The 20,347-nt window shown below is 37.5% G+C and overlaps 1 protein-coding gene across 1 annotated transcript; it reads right to left on the bottom strand.

The window, feature by feature from the left end:
• Positions 1-745: 745 nt before the first annotated feature.
• Positions 746-13,560, bottom strand: TRIM13 (tripartite motif containing 13). Its single transcript, XM_021689439.1, has 3 exons — positions 13,279-13,560; positions 12,574-12,681; positions 746-2,346 (listed from the first exon to the last, which is right to left on the bottom strand). The coding sequence occupies exon 3, from the start codon at positions 2,338-2,340 to the stop codon at positions 1,117-1,119; it is 1,224 nt and encodes a 407-aa protein (XP_021545114.1). The 5' UTR covers positions 2,341-2,346; positions 12,574-12,681; positions 13,279-13,560; the 3' UTR covers positions 746-1,116.
• Positions 13,561-20,347: the final 6,787 nt, after the last annotated feature.

Below are 20,347 nucleotides of genomic sequence, written 5' to 3'. Positions count from 1 at the left end.
CCCAGGGTTCTGGGATCAAGCCCCACATGGGGCTCCCTGCTCAGTGGGGAGCCTGCTTCTCCCTCTGACTCTCCTCCTTGCTCTTGCTCTATCGCTCTCAAATGAATTTTAAAAAACTACCTAGTTCTTTTTTTAAAAAAAAAATCTGTGGGAGGCAGGTATCTTTATCTTATGTGAGCATTAGTGTTTTATTTTTCCCCCAGTAGTATGTATGTATGTATTGCTGTTTTAAAAATTTTTATTTAAATTCTAGTTAACAAATCATTAGTTTTTAGCTGATTACTTTGCACTTTATAATAGCTGAAAGACTGTTCCATCTATTGTCAAATTAATCTTACTACTCTTTAAAAAGATGTTAAGCAGTGGATGGTTTGGTTGTACAGTTGCCATGATACTTTGGAACAACACAACGCTTAGCTGCCAATAAAAAGAAGGCTTTCCCATTTCCTGTCCTTGCCATGTGTTAGACTTTTTTTTTTTTACCTACGCCTTTGCTTGCACAGCCCCCTAACATTTCCTTTGAATTCCTTTGTGATAAATTTACAAAACTGAAGGAGAAAAAGGCAAGCTGAAATCTCCACCCTCCTAAAAATGTAAACTTATTGCAAGAAAAATGCCACTTTTTGTTTACCTAAGATTTACATTTTAGCAAAAAAATAAAATTTAGAAATCCAAATCTAGAAAAATTTGAAGTCCAATCCACCCATATCTTCTTTTTTAAAAGAATGTCCAGTCTCCAAAAAAGTTGCTTTACAAGAGTAGGCTTTATTACATGCTTAAATGAACAATCACTGTTACACTACCTCATTTACATAATATTAGATCATGTGCTCTTCTTTCACCTCTTTTCCACAGCATGAACACAACCAATATTGGGGGTAGGAGGCGTTTTACAAAAGCACTATTTAAAAAGGAAGGGGGGTTCAGGACTTAGTATTAAATCTCACATTTATCTTTATGCTACCTAATTTGAACAACATGTATAGGACATTATTTTTGAAAGGAATACTTTTGTAGGAAGGTATCTGACTGAAATCTTGACCAAATCTGAACTACCACTCAGCTCTTTAACAAATTTCTAACAAAAGACAGAGAACTATACACTTGCAACAGATTTTATAATAGTTTATATTTGCACACAAATTCTGCCACATTGTTCAGCACCACCAAAGTAAAATTCTTAAATCTTTCACTGAAAATGAAAAACCCATCCATCACCTGTTCCCAGTAAAACATTGATTGTTCTACAAAATCAGCTGATTTAGTCAGATAGGAACTGAAGTTTGAGAGATGGTCTTTCCAACTTGTGAATTCATCAAATAAAGACCCTTCTAGGAATATAGTGGGACCAAAGAAAATAAGAAAGCTAAGCAGAATGACTACCACAAATAACTGATAAAAGCTCCAGGGAATCTTGCTAATGAATATGCCAGTGTCTTGAGGCAAAGAAAGTTTATCCACATCTACTAGTTTTATGTCTTCCCACTGGCTGGTATCAAAGTTCTTCATTAAAGGGCTTGTGGGCAAATTAGAGGGAGGTAAAGGAGTTTCCTTGATTACTTTTATTTTCTCCCTGAACTCCTGCATCTGTTGCAGAAATATGATGGGTTCTGACACGTCTTTGAAAGCCTCAGCAATGTTAAAGGCCATTCGTTGTTCCTGCAAGATGGTGTTGAGTTTGTTGATCTCTGGGTCATAGGCTTGCATAACTGCAAGTTTCATGGTCTCAAAGTCAGACAGGATTTCATTCTTTTTTTGATCTAATGTATGTTGTAACTTCTCAAAAAACTCCTTTACTTTATCTGAATCTTTAGTCAGTAACTGTAGAGATTTCCTTTTGCTAGTTTCCAAGGTATCCAAGCGAGAAAGAGCATCTCCCCGACGCCAGGTCTCAAAGCTCTGGAAGAGGGACTCAAAGGCATCTCTTTCCTGAGCATAGGCATCTTCAATAGAACAGAAGACATGCTTGGTGTGGTCACCACGAGTAGCACAGATCCCACAAATCAGTTGCATATCAGTCAGGCAGAAAATGTTGAGAGGCTGCCCCAAGTGTCCTTTGCACACCGGCATTTTGGGAGAGATTTTGATCTTGTTATACTTTTCTACAATACCCTTCAGGGAGTAATTAACCTGCAGGCTATTGACTCCAGTAGCTGAAGTTTCCTTACGGCATGTAGGGCACTTGAATGGAGAGGATCTCCACAAGGAATTCCGCACAGTCCCCTCTAAGATCCCTTCTAAGCATTTTTTGCAAAAGTTGTGTGAGCAAGGCAAAACTCGCGGATCATCGAACAGACTGCAACAAATTGGGCACGTGAGATCTTCTTCAAGCAGCTCCATCACATCCTACCATAGAGAAAGGAACATTTTACTCCAGTAATCCCCTCCACTCAGACTATGTAATAATCAAAAGAAACTATCTTCAGAGGCATTAAAAATGATCTCTCACTGAAATAGCCAGGCAAACAAAGGAAATGAGTGAGAAATTTGGGAAGGGAATGCACACCAAAGCAGATTTAATCTGCTGGGACTAGAACACACTCCTTATTAGCAGGACTCCCTTACACAAGGCCTTTGTGTGGGCTTTCCAGCAACAGTCTTTGGCTGAGATAGGGTTAGGTCTAGGACAACTGCAAGTTGAGCCAGCAGGACCCAACTGATTGTTTTAAAACAGAAAGCTGACTGCTAGCTGTCAGAAACAAAGCTACTCAGTGTTTGAATAGAATGAGCTCTTTAGTCTGGGCCCACAATTATAAAATGGTATGTTATTTAAAAGAAAGAAGCACAGAAATATAAATTCAAGCATGCATCTTGTGCAGACTTTTATTAAAAATTGGCAAATTTTTCTATTTCAGAGGCAAGATTACAATTATTGAAATCGTAAGTAAAAACATGAGTTGCAATTCATTCTTCAGAGAATTAAATGAAGTTTTCTTTTAAACCACCACAACTGTCTAGTGTGCATCAATTCTCAAAATGTGGGCTGAAATCTGGTGTTCCTAAGACTCTTTCAAGTCATTTGTGAAGGTCAATACTTTTTTCACAATAATACTAAGATGATATTTACTTTTGGCACCACGTTGAAGATTGCACTGTAAAAGCAATGGTGAGTAGATACTGCTGAAGCCTTAGCAGGAATGAAACAAGGCAAAAGGCAACACCAAACTGTATTACAAGTTATTGTATTCTTCATTACCACATACTCACAGTACCATTGGGGGTAGCCAGTTTCATTTAAGAATGTTCTTTATGAAGCAGCAAAAATTATTCATTTTATTAAATCTTGATCAGTGCGTACATGCCTTTTTAATATTTTGTGTGCTGCACCCAACAGATAATTGTCTGGAGAAAAAGCACTTACATGATTGAGTCACAATCTGAACCAGCTGCTTTTTTTTATGGAACACAATTTTTATTTAAAGAATGAATGACAAACTGGCTATTTAGACTTAAGTAAAGCAGACATCTTCTCAAAAATGAACAAAATAGCTCTTCACTTCAAGGAAAACAAATGGTAAAAGTTTTTGAGTGAAAATTAGAATTTTGGAAAACATTTTTGCCACTTAAGTGCTTGATAACTTCCCATTAATTATTTTCTAATGAAATAAGTGGTAATTTTAACAAATGTGGGCTTTTACTTTTTTAGGGGGGAGATTATTATATAATAAAATGTTAACATTTGGAGATCTGCATAACACAATGAACTAATTGGTTCAAATCACCAATGCATGTTATAAATCATGCTTGGGCAAAAGATCAAAAGACCAACACATTTATAATATGATTTCAGATTCCATATTGCAACTTTTAAGAAACTACCACTTGTTGAGTTTTGGTATAGTATCAAAGAAGATCCACAATTATCAGAAAAGGCTATTAAAATATTCCTCCCTTCACCAACTATATATCTGTGCAAGGCCAAATATGATCTTTCTATATTTCAACCAAAATTACTTATTTTAACAGATGTAATGCAGGGACAGATAAAAGACTCGTTATAATCTATTAATAGCAATTCATTAAAGAGACCTATAAATATGTAAAGCAATGCCACTCTTCCCACAACTGTTTTGAAAATGTTATTTTTCACAAATGTTAACATGTAATAGGTTTATCGTTATTTTAAATGAAGATCTTAAATTTTTTGTTTTAATTTTCAATACAATAAATATCTATATACAGTACATATGTAAACAAAAACTTTTGGGATCCTCGGTTTTTAAGAGTGTAAAGTCATCCTGAGACAAAAAAAACTGAGATTCCTGATCTAGAGAATACCATTTCTCAGTTCAAGTTTATTATTTTAAAATGTACATTTTAAAACTTCTATCCCTAAAGTTTTAAATCCAAATATAGTGCTAACTATGTCCTCATTCAGCTTACTGAGGGACAAACTACGTCACATTACCACCAAACTAATAAATAAAATAGGGTCTAATAATCTACAGGCCATCTTATAATCAAAAATAAGTAAATTTTAGCACTAATTTTAAGAGTCACAATTAGAGCTATAATCTAGAAGATAAATAGTATTTAAAAGATTAGCTGAGTTTGCAAGGCTAATTAGTTTATGGCTTTACATTTAGTTGTGAGGGATAAGGTATAATAAATTATAATAAAATTATATGCAGAATTAAAGCAAAGATTATTCTGTCAAATTTAATGTCAAAAGGCAAAAATATGTGATGAGCTGATTTTTCTGAACAATCTTTTGTGATATAAGAAATCATAAAACCTTTTAAAGGCATTGGGAGGAGAATGGCTATAAAGACTGGGGTTAGTGTGCTCCCTGAGAGAAGTTATGAAGCAGCTGTAAAGCATTCTGCCTCTAGGGGAACCTAGATGGGTTGGTCAGTTAAATGTCTGCCTTCAGCTCAGGTCATGATCCCAGGGTTCTGGGATCAAGCCCTGCATCGGGCTCCCTGCTCAGTGGAGAGTCTGCTTCTCCCTCTCCCTCTGCTGCTCCCCCTGCCTGTGCTTGCTCTCTCTGTCAAATAAATAAATAAAATCTTAAAAAAAAAAAAATTCTGACTCTAGAACAGAGAAAAGAAAACTTTTGATGATCCTCCTACCTTAGTCCTGTTTTATATTTTATCATCTCCACTGCTCTTTGTCCTCTTTTACCTAAGAACTCTATGCTAAAATTAGATTTTGGAGAAAGTAGTAGAAACAGGAAAGTAATAGAGGGCAACATTCAATAAAGTAAACTAATTTACTCATTCTTGCAAGGTTAATATTTCCAGAGAATTTTATCCAAGCATATTAAATAAATAAGATGAAAAACAAAGAATACCAAGTGGTTGGAATGCAGAGGGAAAAAATGGGCACCCAAAGCAAAGGAAAACTGAAAAAGATACTGCAATAGGGGCCAAAAAGAATTTTAAGGCAATCAAGTATTAAAAAAATAAATAGGAATATGACATACATGAGAAAATTTAGTAGTAAAGAGTCATCCCAAAACCATGAATCACCTTATAGCTCTGAAAATAAACCAGAGGAAAAAAGGAAAAAACTATTTAGAAAGTCCCTTTTTAAAAATTTGCATCAAGGGGCACCTGGGTGGTTCAGTTGGTTAAGCGACTGACTCTTGATTTTGGCTCAGATCATAATCTCAGGGTCCTGGGATCAAGCCCCGTGTGAGGCTCCTTTCTCAGCAGGCAGTCTGCTTGTCTCCCTCTTCCTCTGCTCCTCTGCCCCTCCCCCAGCGCTCTTTCTCTCTCTCTCAAATCTTTTAAAAAATAAAAATTTGCATCAAAATTATGGTGGATCCAGTTCCATTTTTAGTGATGCGGCTTACAAATTTTGGTTTATAATTTAAAGATTCTTATTTCTGTTCACTTTAAAAAGCTAAACATTTTCTTTTCTTCTCTTTATACTCAAAATTTTCTCTATGACCAAATTAATGTGACCACTTCCACAGCCGACTTTTAGAGAAAACTGAGACAGCTGAATCCAAAAAACCATACAAAGTTTGTTGCCTCAAAAGTTTTAAAGGAAAATAGATAATTAATAATGTTGTTAGGCTCACTAAGTGAAGAGTATACTTTGCAGTAAAGGAACTTACAGATCCTTTTCTTAAAATGTGGCTAACACGTAAAAATCTGGAGAAGTCAATAAAACATACTCGTTTGTAGGAACTAAAGTACATATCCCCTCTTTTCTACAGCTAATCTTCTTTACCAATACAGAAGTTTAGAAACTTTATGTGAACAAAATTATTGCTCTCCAATAAAATTTCAACTTAAGCACTGTCAAATTCAGTGTACAATAGCAAACACATTTCCAAGATTTGTTTTTTTTTCCTTTGAATGTGTTTCTGAAAACCAAGAAAGTCTAAATTTTGAAGGACAAAAATCTCTTTTACCCACTAATTAGAAATTTCCCAAGTTTTATACCAACAAAGTAGCAAATATATATCTAATTATCTACCACCTCTCATTTTCAACCTCATTTTCCTGCCATGTGTGTTTTTAAATATACTTTTAATTTACATACAATAAAATTCATTCTTTTTGGTATACAGTTCTGTGAGTTTTGACAAATGCATAGTTGTATAACACCACCACAGATTTATTTTTAGGCAAATATTCATGGTATCTACACTCAAGGTAGACAATGGAAAAGTCAATACTTACAAAGGAAAGTAGTCTTAAAATAAAAAGCAAAACCTACATATGTGTATTAGACTTCTCTCTCCTAGAAGTCCCTTGTTTTTAAATGATCAACTCAAAATGATTATAATGCAAAAGGTGCTCATTTATTTACTCTTAAAAGTTAATTTTAATAAAAAAACTATTCAAAGAAACTTTCCTATTAAGGCTTTGAATTTAATTGGTAGGAATATAAAGCTGTTCAAGATACTACCCATGATTTCCTTCCAAATCCCATTAAAGAACAAAAAGAAAAGTTAATAATACTTTGTATCTTAAGGATTTAAATCAAATTTCCATCCTGCTTTGAGTCATCTTTGGATTCAGGAATTCCAAAGTAGATACCTAATAAGAAACTACATAGCAAATATTGAAACACACCTCACAGACAAAACTAAATTATGCAAGCCTCTACTAAACTGGGAGCCACCAATCTTTCCTGAAACAATGCTTGGAATAAAAGGAATCACTTTTTTAAGCACTTCCTCTCAGCACATTAGTTAATCTTATTTTCAAGTAGTATACTGTATTCTGCTAGTATGAGATCCACTAGTAATGCTTTCTTGAAACTTAGGGTCAAGTTACTGAATCTAGGTAGAGGATGTAAGGATATTTATTGTAGTACTTTTCAAATTTTCTGTATATTTGAAAATTTTCACAATAAAAAATTAAGGAAAAAACTAAAAAGGGAGACCAATTATAAGAAATTGAGCTTAAAAAGCAAAACTTCAGAAGCATTAGCTAGGTAAGATAAGCTTTACAAGAGCTTGATCTGCTATAGTATTGTTTTATCTTTTATAAAATAAAAAATGTTATTACTGAGAATCTCTGGATCCAGGCCTGTGAGGAGGCCTGTTTGGTTTGTTCTTGTTTGGTTCTTAGACAGTAGCCTTTGACAAACCACATGTACATATTGCAGTTTCTCTCCTCGTTATACAACTGTTTTGAAAGTCATAATATATGAAAATTATTTACAAAATATTTGTTTTAAGTGCTCCTTATCAATGTGTTGTTATACTTTATTATGGCTTTTAGAGACTGTTCCATAACTTATATGATCAAAACAGGATAAAGTGAGTTTAAGAATCTCAAAAAAGGGGGCGCCTGGGTGGCTCAGTTGTTAGGCGTCTGCCTTCGGCTCAGGTCATGATCCCAGGGTCCTGGGATTGAGTCCCGCATCGGGCTCCCTGCTCAGCAGGAAGCCTGCTTCTCCCTCTCCCACTCCCCCTGCTTGTGTTCCTGTTCTCGCTGTCTCTCTCTCTGTCAAATAAATAAATAAAATCTTTAAAAAAAAAAAAAAAAAAGAATCTCAAAAAAGGACTATGGAAGATATATATAGTGTCTAAAATAGCTTGTGTAATTGTTACGTGGCTCCTGCAAACACAATATAAAAGTTACTTATGTGTCAATGTAAGACAGTAAGAAACTTCCGTTTTCTGGCATTATCCTAGAATTAGTAGTTAGAATTTACCCCAGGATATTTCTAGTAGGATTCCTGATTAGTAGGACAAAATAAAGCTAGAAAAAAGATCCATCAGCTTGGAAGACCCACCTATTCAGCAATTTCACAGAGGTTTTGGACTATGGTAACATTTTCAGAAACGTAAAAGCCAGGTCATTACCCTTACTAGTTAGTCCAGACCACTCAAAAAAACAGGTTTTTTCCTTTTCTTCATTCTCTTTTCTGAACCACTATTTTGTCTTGCCTCTTTCCTTTGTTTATTCTCTTAACTCATCATACTCCCCATGTCAAGGTGTACAATCTTTTGATTTCCTCCTATTCTTTCCTTATCCCCTACCTGCCTGTTCACCTTATCTTTCTTTCCCTTTTATCTTTTCCTTGTGTCTCTTGATAATTACCCCAGGTATTACTCTGTAACAGCATTATATCAATAGGGTTTTAGGATACCAGCTCGATCAGATATCCCACTATCCCACTTCTGTACAGCTATCAAGAAATCTGTGGGAGGATGCCTGGCTGGCTCAGTCAGTAGAGCATGCAACTCTTGATCTCAGGGTCATAAGTTCAAGCCCCATGTTGGATGTAGAGATTACTTAAAATATTTTTTTTTAATTTAGCAACAAAAAAACCCCCACAGAAGTCTGTGATTTCCAAACAGTATTGAAGCCTATTCTCTCCCACCCAGATGAAATCTATTTGAATGAGTCTGAATTTGAGGAAAACATACGTATAGACTAAATTATTCTCCTACTCTGGTACCAACCAGATTCAGATATTTACCTTTACCTGTTAAGAGTTCCAATTTAGTTAAGTTGGAACTAATGACTTCTGGAAAGGTCAAACCAGAAATGTCTGGTCTCTTTTCTCCCAAATAAATGTAAGTGGGTTTCATGAAGCTGGAAAATTTTTACCCCTAAAACAATTTGTCTTCTTTTACAACCATAAATTTGGCAATAACTATTGGCTGGTATCTATTAAAGTTTCCATCATCATCTAAATCTGTATTTCAGGTTAATGCCAGCTTTCAGAAAGTACTGTCAAAGTCTAGCATTTGGTGGGTAGCTAGCTGGATTTATCTAGGTAAGTGAGGTTACTTATGTCACATATAATACTGTAGAAGGGAAAATAGGCATTTTGTAAATAAATGATAAGTACTACGTATCAACTAATAACTTACTTCTGAGATGCCTATTGGAAATATAATTAGTATAACAAAGGTCCTTTTGCTCAGTGTAGAATTATGTATACATCTTATTCTAAAGTAAACGTGAGCTACAAGATACATCAAGTAGAAAGCCAATTATGCTAAACTTTAAGCAATTTTTAGGTTGGCTATATTATATATACTATGTGGGCACTCCTCGCTCATATTCAATACCACAAATATGCAGGGGGGAATAAAAAAGCTCCTCATGGAGTTATAATGGGGAACCTGGCTACTGCCATTGAATATACTTGTGGTACTAATGCCACACGAAAGACAAGAATTTAAACTGTCAAAAATTTTCAGCTCAACTTTTCCTTAGTAATATGTCTCCATATACAATGGAAATGATTTTTTTATTTTTTTAATAAGATTTTATTTATTTGACAGAGAGAGATAGCAAGAGCAGGAACACAAGCAAGGGGAGTGGGAGAGGGAGAAGCAGACTCCCCGCCAAGCAGGGAGCCCGATGCGGGGCTCGATCCCAGGACCCTGGGATCAAGACCTGAGCCGGAGGCAGACGCTTAACGACTGAGCCACCCAGGCGCCCCGGAAATGATTTTTTTTTGAAGTTTACAGGAAATTGCTTTATAGAAGGCTTAATGGGAATGAAACTATTCTTTATGTCAGAGGACGCCTGTATTTGGGCTAATTATTATGAGAAGTGGGCATAGCACTCTATTCATCAGTACCATTCTAGAATCCAGAGTTCAAGGCCAAGGTAATGAAGATGGCAGTGTCTTTAATGAATAATAAGAATGTATAATCCAATGACCTAATGATATTTAAAAAGATGAAATATAAGCCAAAAGTCAATTCCTGCCCTAAATTCCGAAATACAGCACATTTACAAAGATATTGTTCCTCTAAAAGGTATGATAAATGCCTTATAAAAAAAGGACATAGAAAGTTGACACCATACTGAAGTTAGAGAGGTTATCCAAGCAACCAACTATAAAAGTAATTTGTGAGTATAGAAAATTCAGAAAGTACAGGGGAAAAATCACCCATAATCACATCAGCAAGGAATAACCATTATTACTGTTTTGTTTTATCTCTTCCAATCTTGTGTGTGTTGTGTTTGTGCACATACCTATTTTAACAAAACTGGTAGCTTCACACAATTTTGTATCCACCATTTTTCACTTACTTTATCACATGTATTTCCCCTATTATTATATATTCTTCTAAAATGTGATAGTCCATCTTATGGATATGCTCTTATTGGCTATGTCTTTTTGGATTATAACATTTAAATGAACATCTTGTAGAAAAGTCTTGGTCCACAGCTCTGATTATTTCCTTAGATGATTCCTGTAAGTGTACTGTAAAAGTGTTTCTACTCATTGACACACCTAAAAGACCTTGAAAAGATTGTCAGGTTTCCCTCTAGAAGGGGTATACCAATTTATGAACTCTAACCAATGATGTATGAGTGCCCCACTTCTCCATGCAGTTCCTGATCTTACAACAGAACCATACTTTTATAGTTTAGTAAAACACCAAGAATAAGGCATACATTTTTACCATACCTACCCAAATTTAAAATATAAAACAGTTTAAGGCAGTTAATATTAATGTGTGTTTAGGATTACCAATACGTGTAAGGGAATATATGGTAATAAAAGTTTTGGAGTAGGAATAAAAAGAAGTACCAGGTCTATGTACCTCTGAAACAAATAATACATTATATGTTTAAAAAAAAAAGAAGAAGACAGTAGGAAGGGAAAAATGAAGGGGGAGGAATCGGAGGGGGAGAAGAACCATGAGAGGCTATGGACTCTGAGAAACAGAGGGTTTTGGGGGGGTGAGGTTGGGGGATGGGTTAGCCCGGTGATGGGTATAAAGGAGGGCATGTATTGAATGGAGCACTGGGTGTTATATGCAAACAAGGAATCATGGAACACTACATCAAAAACTAAAGATGTAATGTATGGTGACTAACATAACATGATAAAATAAAATTTAAAAAATTAAAAAAGAGAAGCACTCGGTCTAAAAGTATCTTAGAGACCATCTAGAAAACACCTAACTTTATAATTGAAAAAACTGAGGCCCCCCCCCAACTCCAAAAATGGAGCTTTCCCAATTATACACAGCAAGCTAGGCTTAGGACCTGAGTTCCCCAATTCTTAGACTTTTAGCACTATCCAGAAAGTGGATCAAGAATTCAGTGTTCTCATTCATAAAATGGAAAAGTTTAATCATGGCTCTCTAAATCCCTTCTAAAATTTTATGATTTTTACAAATTAGGCTATAACAGGCTCTCTAGTAGAGGAAACAGAGCACTGAACCTGTCTCTGAATACCTAACTTCAAGCAGGAGTTTTAACCTTCATAGAATGAGGATTTTTACATTATCTACCTCATCATGTTTCTGGGAATATTAAGTAATGAGTGCCAGTTTTGTAAACTGCTAAACTATATAAATGTAAGGTGGATTAATTACAGTTGGGTACAAATACACAAAATGTAAATTCACATTTAAAGTGTTATTTTAGAGCATGAGTCTATTAACCAAGAAAGGTCCTGAAAGAGAGCCGGACTCTCTTGAACTACAATTTCATGAAAAGGTAAAGCATTATATAGGATAGCAGGTACAAAGCACTTTCATGGAAACAGGCATATCTGAACAGTAGCTGTGGTACAAGTAAGACCAGGTAACCAGCCAGTCATAAATGTATAGAATGGAAAGAATAACCTGGTGTTATGGAAGGACTTACCAGGGAGGCTTAGTATCTCAGCTAGTGCAAAAAAAGAATGGTATTTTTAAGAAAAGGAGAGCCTGAAGAAATGTACCTTCTCATTGTAGAAGACAGAAGTATAAGCAGTTAATCAACAGCTCCATCAAGTTCTACCAGAAGGAGTGGCTATGTAAATGAAATTCTGCTTTTAAAATACCGATTGTATAAAAGTCTCTAGAGTTAGAAAACTCAGTATTTGTACAAGTCCTAGCAGCACGGTATGGGAGAAGGAAAAAAAAAAATCTCAAAAAAAAGAAATGCTACTAAAGCCTCTCTTTTCCTTTTCATTATAAATCTGTGGACTGCAATACATGTCGAATAATTGCTACATAAAGATTTTCCAAATACTGAATCTATTCTTCTGAGTTTTGAAAAAATATGAAAAGAACAGAGACCGCCCATGAGGATGGGAACACATTCTACACCTAGTTCAATTCTGCATGATTCTGGGCCTAGAAAAAAAACCTGGGTGCTTTTTTCGTTTCTTACTATAGGGAGAAGTATTGTAGTTTACCTCTGTCCCCTGCGAGCAGGTGTATTCGTCAGGGTTACTATTTCCCAGGACAAAGCAATCAGGTTTTTGTTTTTTTCTCACTTTGTGATTGACAATCAAACGAGGCTACTGCAAAGAAAGAACAAAGGAGAGAGTATTATGCATTTATTTGCACAGGATCCTTAGTCTTGACCCTTAATTTTTTCAGTCGTCCCCCACAAATAAAGCCAGCGTGCTAGGACCTGGTGAAAAAGCCAGCAGCATGACCGGAGATCTTTGTGCAGTACTAAGGAGCTTCCCGGTTAGCGCGCCCTCCCCCGGCGCCAGGCACCTCCCCAGGTTCAGTGCCAGAAAGTGCTGAGTGCTCCGACTTGTGATTCATGGTCGCCTTTTCTTTCCTAGGCGATACCGAGGCGCTGGCAGTGAAGCCGGGCATAATCCGTAGCGGAGCAGGTTTTCTGGAACACAGACACGCTGCACGGGCCCAGCTGACGCCCCCTGCACGCCGCTCCAACCCACGCCCCGTTCCAGTGCCCAGCTGGTTTCCGCTGTGCAGCTGTGGAGCTCAAACTGAGCTCTCCGCCAAACCCCCACCCACGCAGGTCGCTGTCCTGCCAGGGCAAGTCCCCACCCTCGCAGCAGGCCCAAGGATCACACCCCCCTATCCTGAGAGGGACCCGCCGGGTACTTATCTCGGACCTCGGGGGGCCGCGGGAGGGGCCCCACCTGGAGTCGCGCGGCCGCCTGTCCTCCAGCCGGAGGACCGCGCGTTACGGGCTGGGCACGGCGGCAAAATGGACTCGCGGCGCCAGCCGTGCCCCGCCCCACCGCCCTCCTCTCCCGGCACCTCGGTCCGCCTCCTCGGCCGGGCTTCGCCTTTGTTCCGTCTCCCGAGTCTCGCCTTTCCCTGGGTGGGGGTGGGGGGCTGTGGGTGAGGTGAGGCGGGAGTCCTTCCGGTGTCAACAACCGCCACCAATAATTGCCACCGCCCGCGGTGCGCTTGGAAGAGGGGAGGGTCCCGGGCTGCTCGCTTCTCTCCCTTACAGAGGGGCTGCGCGCGGCGCGGAGCGCGGTGCCCAGGGTCGGCCGAGCCTGGGCGCTGGCGGGCTGACGGCTCGCTAAGACGCGTGGGCTGGGCCTGACGGAGCGCGGGCGACAGGAGGCGGCGCCGTCCCCGGTGGAGCCACCCGGGAAGAAAGCTGGCGCGCAACAAGATGGTTGGGTTTGGATTGTTGTACTTTTTTTTTTTGTTCGTTGCATTTTTAGGAACAAAAAAAAAAGCCCAACCCTTCACACCACTTCATCTGCATCTCTCAAGACCAGAAACCCAGCCACAGTGGCTTGGAGGGACGGAGACAACCGTCTGCCTTGCACCCCACAACTCGGGTTGGGTGGGACGGGCATTCCTGTTGGGACCAGCGCCAGGGCTCCTCCCGAGCCAGAGCACAACCAAAATATGGTTAATTATCGTCCTCCCCAACCTTGCACCTATTTCTTTTTAGGCTTTAGGCTGAACACTAGCGACCCAATTCAATTTAAGATTTTCTTTTAGGAAAAACACCACTGTTCTTTCCTTTGGAGAGAAGGAAGAACTTAAAACTGGCTTTAACTTAAATGCTGCTAATGGTTATTCAATTGCTAACCTGATTCCCTATTCTGTATAGGGACTTTGTCTAATATCAAACACATTAAGCACATATACTAATGATCGGTTTGGTTCCCAGAAGGATACAAAGGTGAAGGAATGGCTTCTCCAAAATTTACAATCCTGGGGGGAAGGGCAACAAGGACAAAAATCACAAAATATGCCCCGGGGTTGAGTTCACCCCCAGTAGGGAAGTTTGGTCTTTGGAAGTAGAATTTCAGGGAGAGGTATTCTAGGCCTACCATACATAGTACTTGGGCTCTGTGACTAATAATGCTTAGTTCAAACTCCATAAAAAGAGCCCCTCCCGGCTCCCTTCTGAGATGTCTAGTTCCTTGCCATGCCCCTGTCCCTTAAACCCAATTTTGCCTCTGTAGAACAGCTCCTATATGCCATATAGTCTTCATAAAAAACATTGGGGGATGGAAATTATTATTCTTATCTTGTAGATGAGTAAGTGGATGAAGTGATTTCTCCAAGATAAAAATCAAGAGGCAGAGCCAAGACTCTATAAAATTAGATTCCAGGTATAGTTTCTTTCTATAGCACCATAACTGTCAATGCCATTGAAAACTGCACCCTAGTCTCCTACTAAATTAGTGTTATTTTTTTAAACACACCAAAAAAATCTGATTTATAAAAGCATTTTAAATACCTAATATTAAAATGATACAAGAATGAAAGGTTATTGACTCAAACACAAATTATCCTTAATGTAATTATATAATACATATTTATACAGTTAGATCTGTTTGGTGGCAAATACTTATTAATAAACTTCTGCCCAACTAAATGTAAAACATTGGTTAAATCAGCATATTATGCGGTAAACTCTCAAGTATAGAAAAATAGGGAAGAATAGCCTCTCTCCTCCCATGGTCCTAATAAAACAGCAATGGGAATTGACACATACAGCATGACTAGAATAAGAGTAACTGCCAGATTAAAACATACATACACAGCTACATCCTTCCTGGAAAATCACAATGTAACTAGATCCCATTAGAGATAATACTGAGGGATTGTCAAAATTCTTGTCACACTGGAATTTCCTTCTATTGACTGTACTTCAAATAAGTAAACTAACAGCTGAAGGTTGGAATTCATATGTCAGGACAACAAGACTATATAGTCTTATTTAAGTTTGTCTTTGTGATCTATTACTACAGGGAGAATTTCTAATACACATATGAAATATATGTATATATATTCTTATTGTGTTGATTTCATACTGTTGTTTTTGTCTTGAACCTTGACAAAGGTAAAAACTGCCAGCTCTCCTTCCACCTACCAAGACATGTGATCATATGTTCCATAACAAAAGGGACAGTGCCAAATTTGGTGTAAACTGTAATGTAAATTGTCAGAGTGGGGAACACCAATAAACAAAGACTGGAGTAAGTGTGTGCAGGAGAGGACTGTTGGTGAGCCTCCTCAAACACACTAAAACATTTTATTATTATTCTGTCCTTCCCAATAGCTGCCAAGGTTATCAGTACAAGCCCCAACATTCCCGAAACAGAATTCCTGGCAATACAAGGCACTGACATTGCAAGGTGTAGTGAAAAGAGCAGAGGCTTTAGAATCAGTTCTACATCCAAACTCTAGCTGTGCCACTTACTAGTTGTTCAAATTACTTAACATCTCTAAGCCTCTGTAAGCCTTTTGTCTTCTGTAAAATGGGAATCATGATTCACTTGATTATGATAATTAGATGATATATAAAGCAACCAATACTGTATCTGACATATAGGAGGTGATTAATAAATGGGTGCTACAGTTATATGGAGGAAGAGAACCATGCTGGTTTGGGATTACAGCTGCCTTGGATTTGTAGATTTGAACCGCAAGCCTAACAGTCTTAAGCAGAGCAAAGCTGCCTACGCAGTAGAGGAAGCTAGGACCATAATTTATGCTTTTCTATACCCAGCCCGGGGTGGCCTTTTAAAAAGCATATATCCTACCACTTCTATACCCCCTTCCCTTTGCTCAGTTAGGAAAAGGAGAGAAAAAAGGAAAAAACATCATACTCAATGGAAGGAAACCTGCAGTTATTTTAAAGCTCTATAACTTCAGAGAAATTGATTGAACATCCAAAATATTCCATTAAAAGGAAAAAATCTATCTGTAAATATACATTTATCACAAAAGACAGAAACTTACCTAAGACTTGATGAAATTAAAGGTATTAGCCCCTGGTTTGAAGAAAATTCCAGATTCCATGTATTTTAGTTGCACAGTAAAGTTCATGCATTAATAATGGGAGCAAAGAGCAAAGTCAGTTGGCTTTTGGAGAGAATGAGAGACACTACAGCAACAGTAAACTTGGCCTTTAGTTGTGCTGTTTCTGTAGTTGGGAAGAAAAATTGTAAGAATAAAGTAAAATGTCAGAGGTGATTAAGATGATATTAGCATGTGTTTATAATTATATACTCAGGATTGTCCTAGGCACCAAAGGCACTAATCAAGGAATTTCCCATTTAGTTGAAGAGGCAAGTCTTAAAAACAGAAACTAGTTTGGTAACAGTACATGAGCGTGGTTATTTAAAAGCCAACATGAGTGTTAAAGACCAGATTAGAGGAAGGCATCAGAAACATTAGGGAAATTTACACAGGGGAGGTGGGAGTCAAATGGAACATTTAAAGATCATAGGGTTTGGGGCACCTGGCTGGCTCAGTCAGTAGAGCATGGGACTCTTGATCTCAGGGTTGGGAGTTCAAGCCCCACACTGAGTGTGGAGTCTACTAAATAAATAAATAAATAAAGCCATAGGATTTGAAGATGAGAAAGGGGAGCATTGGAAGTGAGGAACACAGCTCAGGGTTAGAATGAGCTTTGCTGATACTGAGTCAGTGAAGAGCATGGCCTGGTTTGAAAATAAAGTTTGAGGCCAAAGCATGGAATATTTTGAATGTCAGAATAAAGAGTTGAACTTCATTCTGTAGAAAATGGGAGCCACTGAATAATTTATGTGGCACTAATAAGAAGAAATAATTTTAGGAAGATTAATCTGATTACAGGATCTGAGATTTAAGGGAGAAGAAATTTCCTTTATATTTACTTCTGAGGTTTGTTGTTGAAAATTATAGATTTTTAAAAATGCAATAATGGGGCGCCTGGGTGGCTCAGTTGGTTAAGCAACTGCCTTCAGCTCAGGTCATGATCCTGGAGTCCCGGGATCGAGTCCCGCATCGGGCTCCCTGCTTGGCGGGGAGCCTGCTTCTCCCTCTGACCCTCCCCCCTCTCATGTGCTCTCTCATTCTCTCTCTCAAAAAAATAAATAAAATCTTTAAAAAAAAAAAAAATAAATAAATAAATAAAAATAAAAATGCAATAATGTATATAAAAGTACAGCATATATGGGTAAGTCTTACTGAACCATTTAATACCAAATAATTATTTATTAAGTTCCTAACTTGTAAATAAAATACAACATAGAAAGAACTAACTATGACACATATTTTCCTAAAATCCAATAAGAGGAAATTATATGTATTTATGTATATAGATTTATATATCAATCACATATATAATTTATTTTTCTATAATGATCTTAACTACATTGTGTGACTAATACATTATTAATACATTGCTTAGCTACATTTTAGAGTGTGTCTCACTAGAGCCTTAAAAATCACTACACATATATACTCTGAAATGTACTGCTCTGTTTTGATATTTTAACAATGTTTAATTACATTCAATATGTTAACTAAATTTTTTCTGAATTTAATTCCCTATATACGTAGAATTTTATTCTTGATGAAGAGTAACTTTGTGAGGGCCTTGAGAATTTTTAATTCAGGTAAAGCTATATATACTATATATTTACAGTTGTTTAAGAGAATTAAATTTGTAGAAACTTTATTTTGGAATCTTTCTGTTGAGTTCATTAATCATTAATGTGCTCTGTTTTTATCTTGAAAAATGTCAGTTTTGATAATAAAGTTTTATAATTTCAACTTAGAAAATGACTTTCATCCTGTTCTATGGCACATTTTTTAGAATTTATCTTCCACAAATAAAGATACACCAGGGGTAGGGTTCTGCAGTTTTCAGTAGCTGGTAGATTCCTGTACCTTCAACAGTCTATGTTAAATAAAGGCAATAGTACATTTCATAGAGCTTTGGTTCTGAAGACCAAAATTTATTAGAAACCTATCTTAACAGCATTGCACAAGAAATACATGCTTCATGGTTTTTGATGTGAGCCCACTTGAGTCTCTCTGTTATTAAAGCATGTGTTAATAAATACCTTGTCAAAAATGTGTTTCTCTTATAGTGGTCTTGTTTATTATGCCATGCTGATTGTTGCTGGAATGAAGCCAGGTCTCTAGGAGCTTGTGCTGGATCTAACTCAGCCACACCCCCTCCCAGTCAGGCAAAAGACACAGACAATTCAGAAGATGCATGAGACTTATTATACAATATCAGCACAGTTTAGGCATCTTGTGGAGGTCACTATTTCAGTTCCTCATCTTCCTTGATCTCTTAGCAGCACTCACTGCATCCTCCTTAAAAGGCCTTCTTTTCCTGGCCTTTAGTAAGGTCTTGCTCACTCCTGGCTTTTCTTTTCCCAACTCAGGAACACTTTCTGGGTCATCCTCTTCTCAAATTCTGGAATTCTTTGGACACGCCGCCATTTCAGGACACTTTCAGGACTTCAGTCACTGTTTAGTGATCTCACATTCCCTGTAAAGCAGGATCACAAACTGATAGCCTGTAGTCATACCATTTATTTTTATCTCTTTTTTAAAGATTTTATTTTTAAGTAATCTCTACACCCTGCGTGGGGCTCAAACTTACAACCCCACGATCAAGAGTCACACGCTCTACCAACTGAGCCAACCAGGGTCCCCCCACTCCTCCCCGCCTCCCCCGGCCCCGTCATACCATTTTAGATGATGAAAACTGTTTGAATTTAAATACTTCAGCAGAGGCATGCTTCTTCCTCTCCCATAGCCTTTCTTCTCTGTAGGCAGTTGAGTTAGCCCTCGTGTTGCCCAAGGCTTGAGCTCCTTCGAGCTTCAGGGTTCCTACCCCTGTAGTTCCTTTTCTCCCTAATGCACGCTCACCCTGCCACCAAACCCCCCATTCCCACCCCAATCCCCCAACTGCTGCACAGCTGACACATCCCAGGTTAGCTTTCCAAAATGTTCCAGGCCAGGGACAGATCCCTCTGAATCATCCCATTCTTTTTTTTTTTAATGTTTTTTTATGAATGTTTCAGGGAAGAATTCTCTTTCAAAGACTATTGATGCATTTCAACCTTCTAGAAATTAGCTGTTGAGACCAGCCAAAAAGGTAATGTATTCTGAATCTTATTGACTTAAAATAGGAACTTTAATACATTTTATTTGATCAAAATAATTATCTTTCCCCCCTTCATCTGCAAAGGAGTCTTTCAGACTCCTACAGTTTACAAGATGTGTCAACAGTCTTCACTCTTTCACAGCATAGCTTGTCTCTGAAAATGAGGATAATTTCTTGAACAGTCCAGAGAATTCCCATAAAATTGAGAACCTTCTTTCTACGCATAAAAGTTAAGCAATCTACTGTAAAAAAGACTTAATGATATAACTCAATAAAAATGTAAAACTATTCATGTTTAAAACGTAATATAGTCATGATGGCACACAACTATTAAAAAGATAAGCTGGGGGCGCCTGGGTGTCTCAGTTGGTTAAGTGTCTGCCTTCGGCTCATGATCTCAGGGTCCTGGGACTGAGCCCCCACATCGGGCTCCCTGCTCAGTGGGGAGTCTGCTTCTCCCTCTGCTGCTCTCCCTGTTTGTGCACGGGGAGCAAGTACACGTGCGGGCTCTCTCTCAAATAATAAATAAAATCTTTAAAAAATAAAATAATTTTTAAAAAGAAGATAAAGCTGTATGTTTGACAATGGGATATGTGTAAGATATAGTAAGTGAAAAATCAAGTTAAATACAATAGGTTTACTATGATTCCAACTTTGAAAAGAAATGTAATTGGTAGAATATGGATAGAAAAAACTATTTGGAGGAATATACACCACATTATCAGTTTGAGAGGATAAAATTTGGAGATTTTCAGTGCTTATGTTTTATATTATTACAATTCTTTTATATTTTTACATTGAGCATCTATTACTTTTGTAAAGAAGAGAAAAATTTG

This window comes from Neomonachus schauinslandi, chromosome 3 (assembly GCF_002201575.2).
Source record: "Neomonachus schauinslandi chromosome 3, ASM220157v2, whole genome shotgun sequence".
Classification (NCBI taxonomy): Eukaryota; Metazoa; Chordata; class Mammalia; order Carnivora; family Phocidae; genus Neomonachus; species Neomonachus schauinslandi.
Note: the sequence above shows the minus strand (reverse complement) of the source record. Positions and strands in the feature narration are given on the sequence as shown.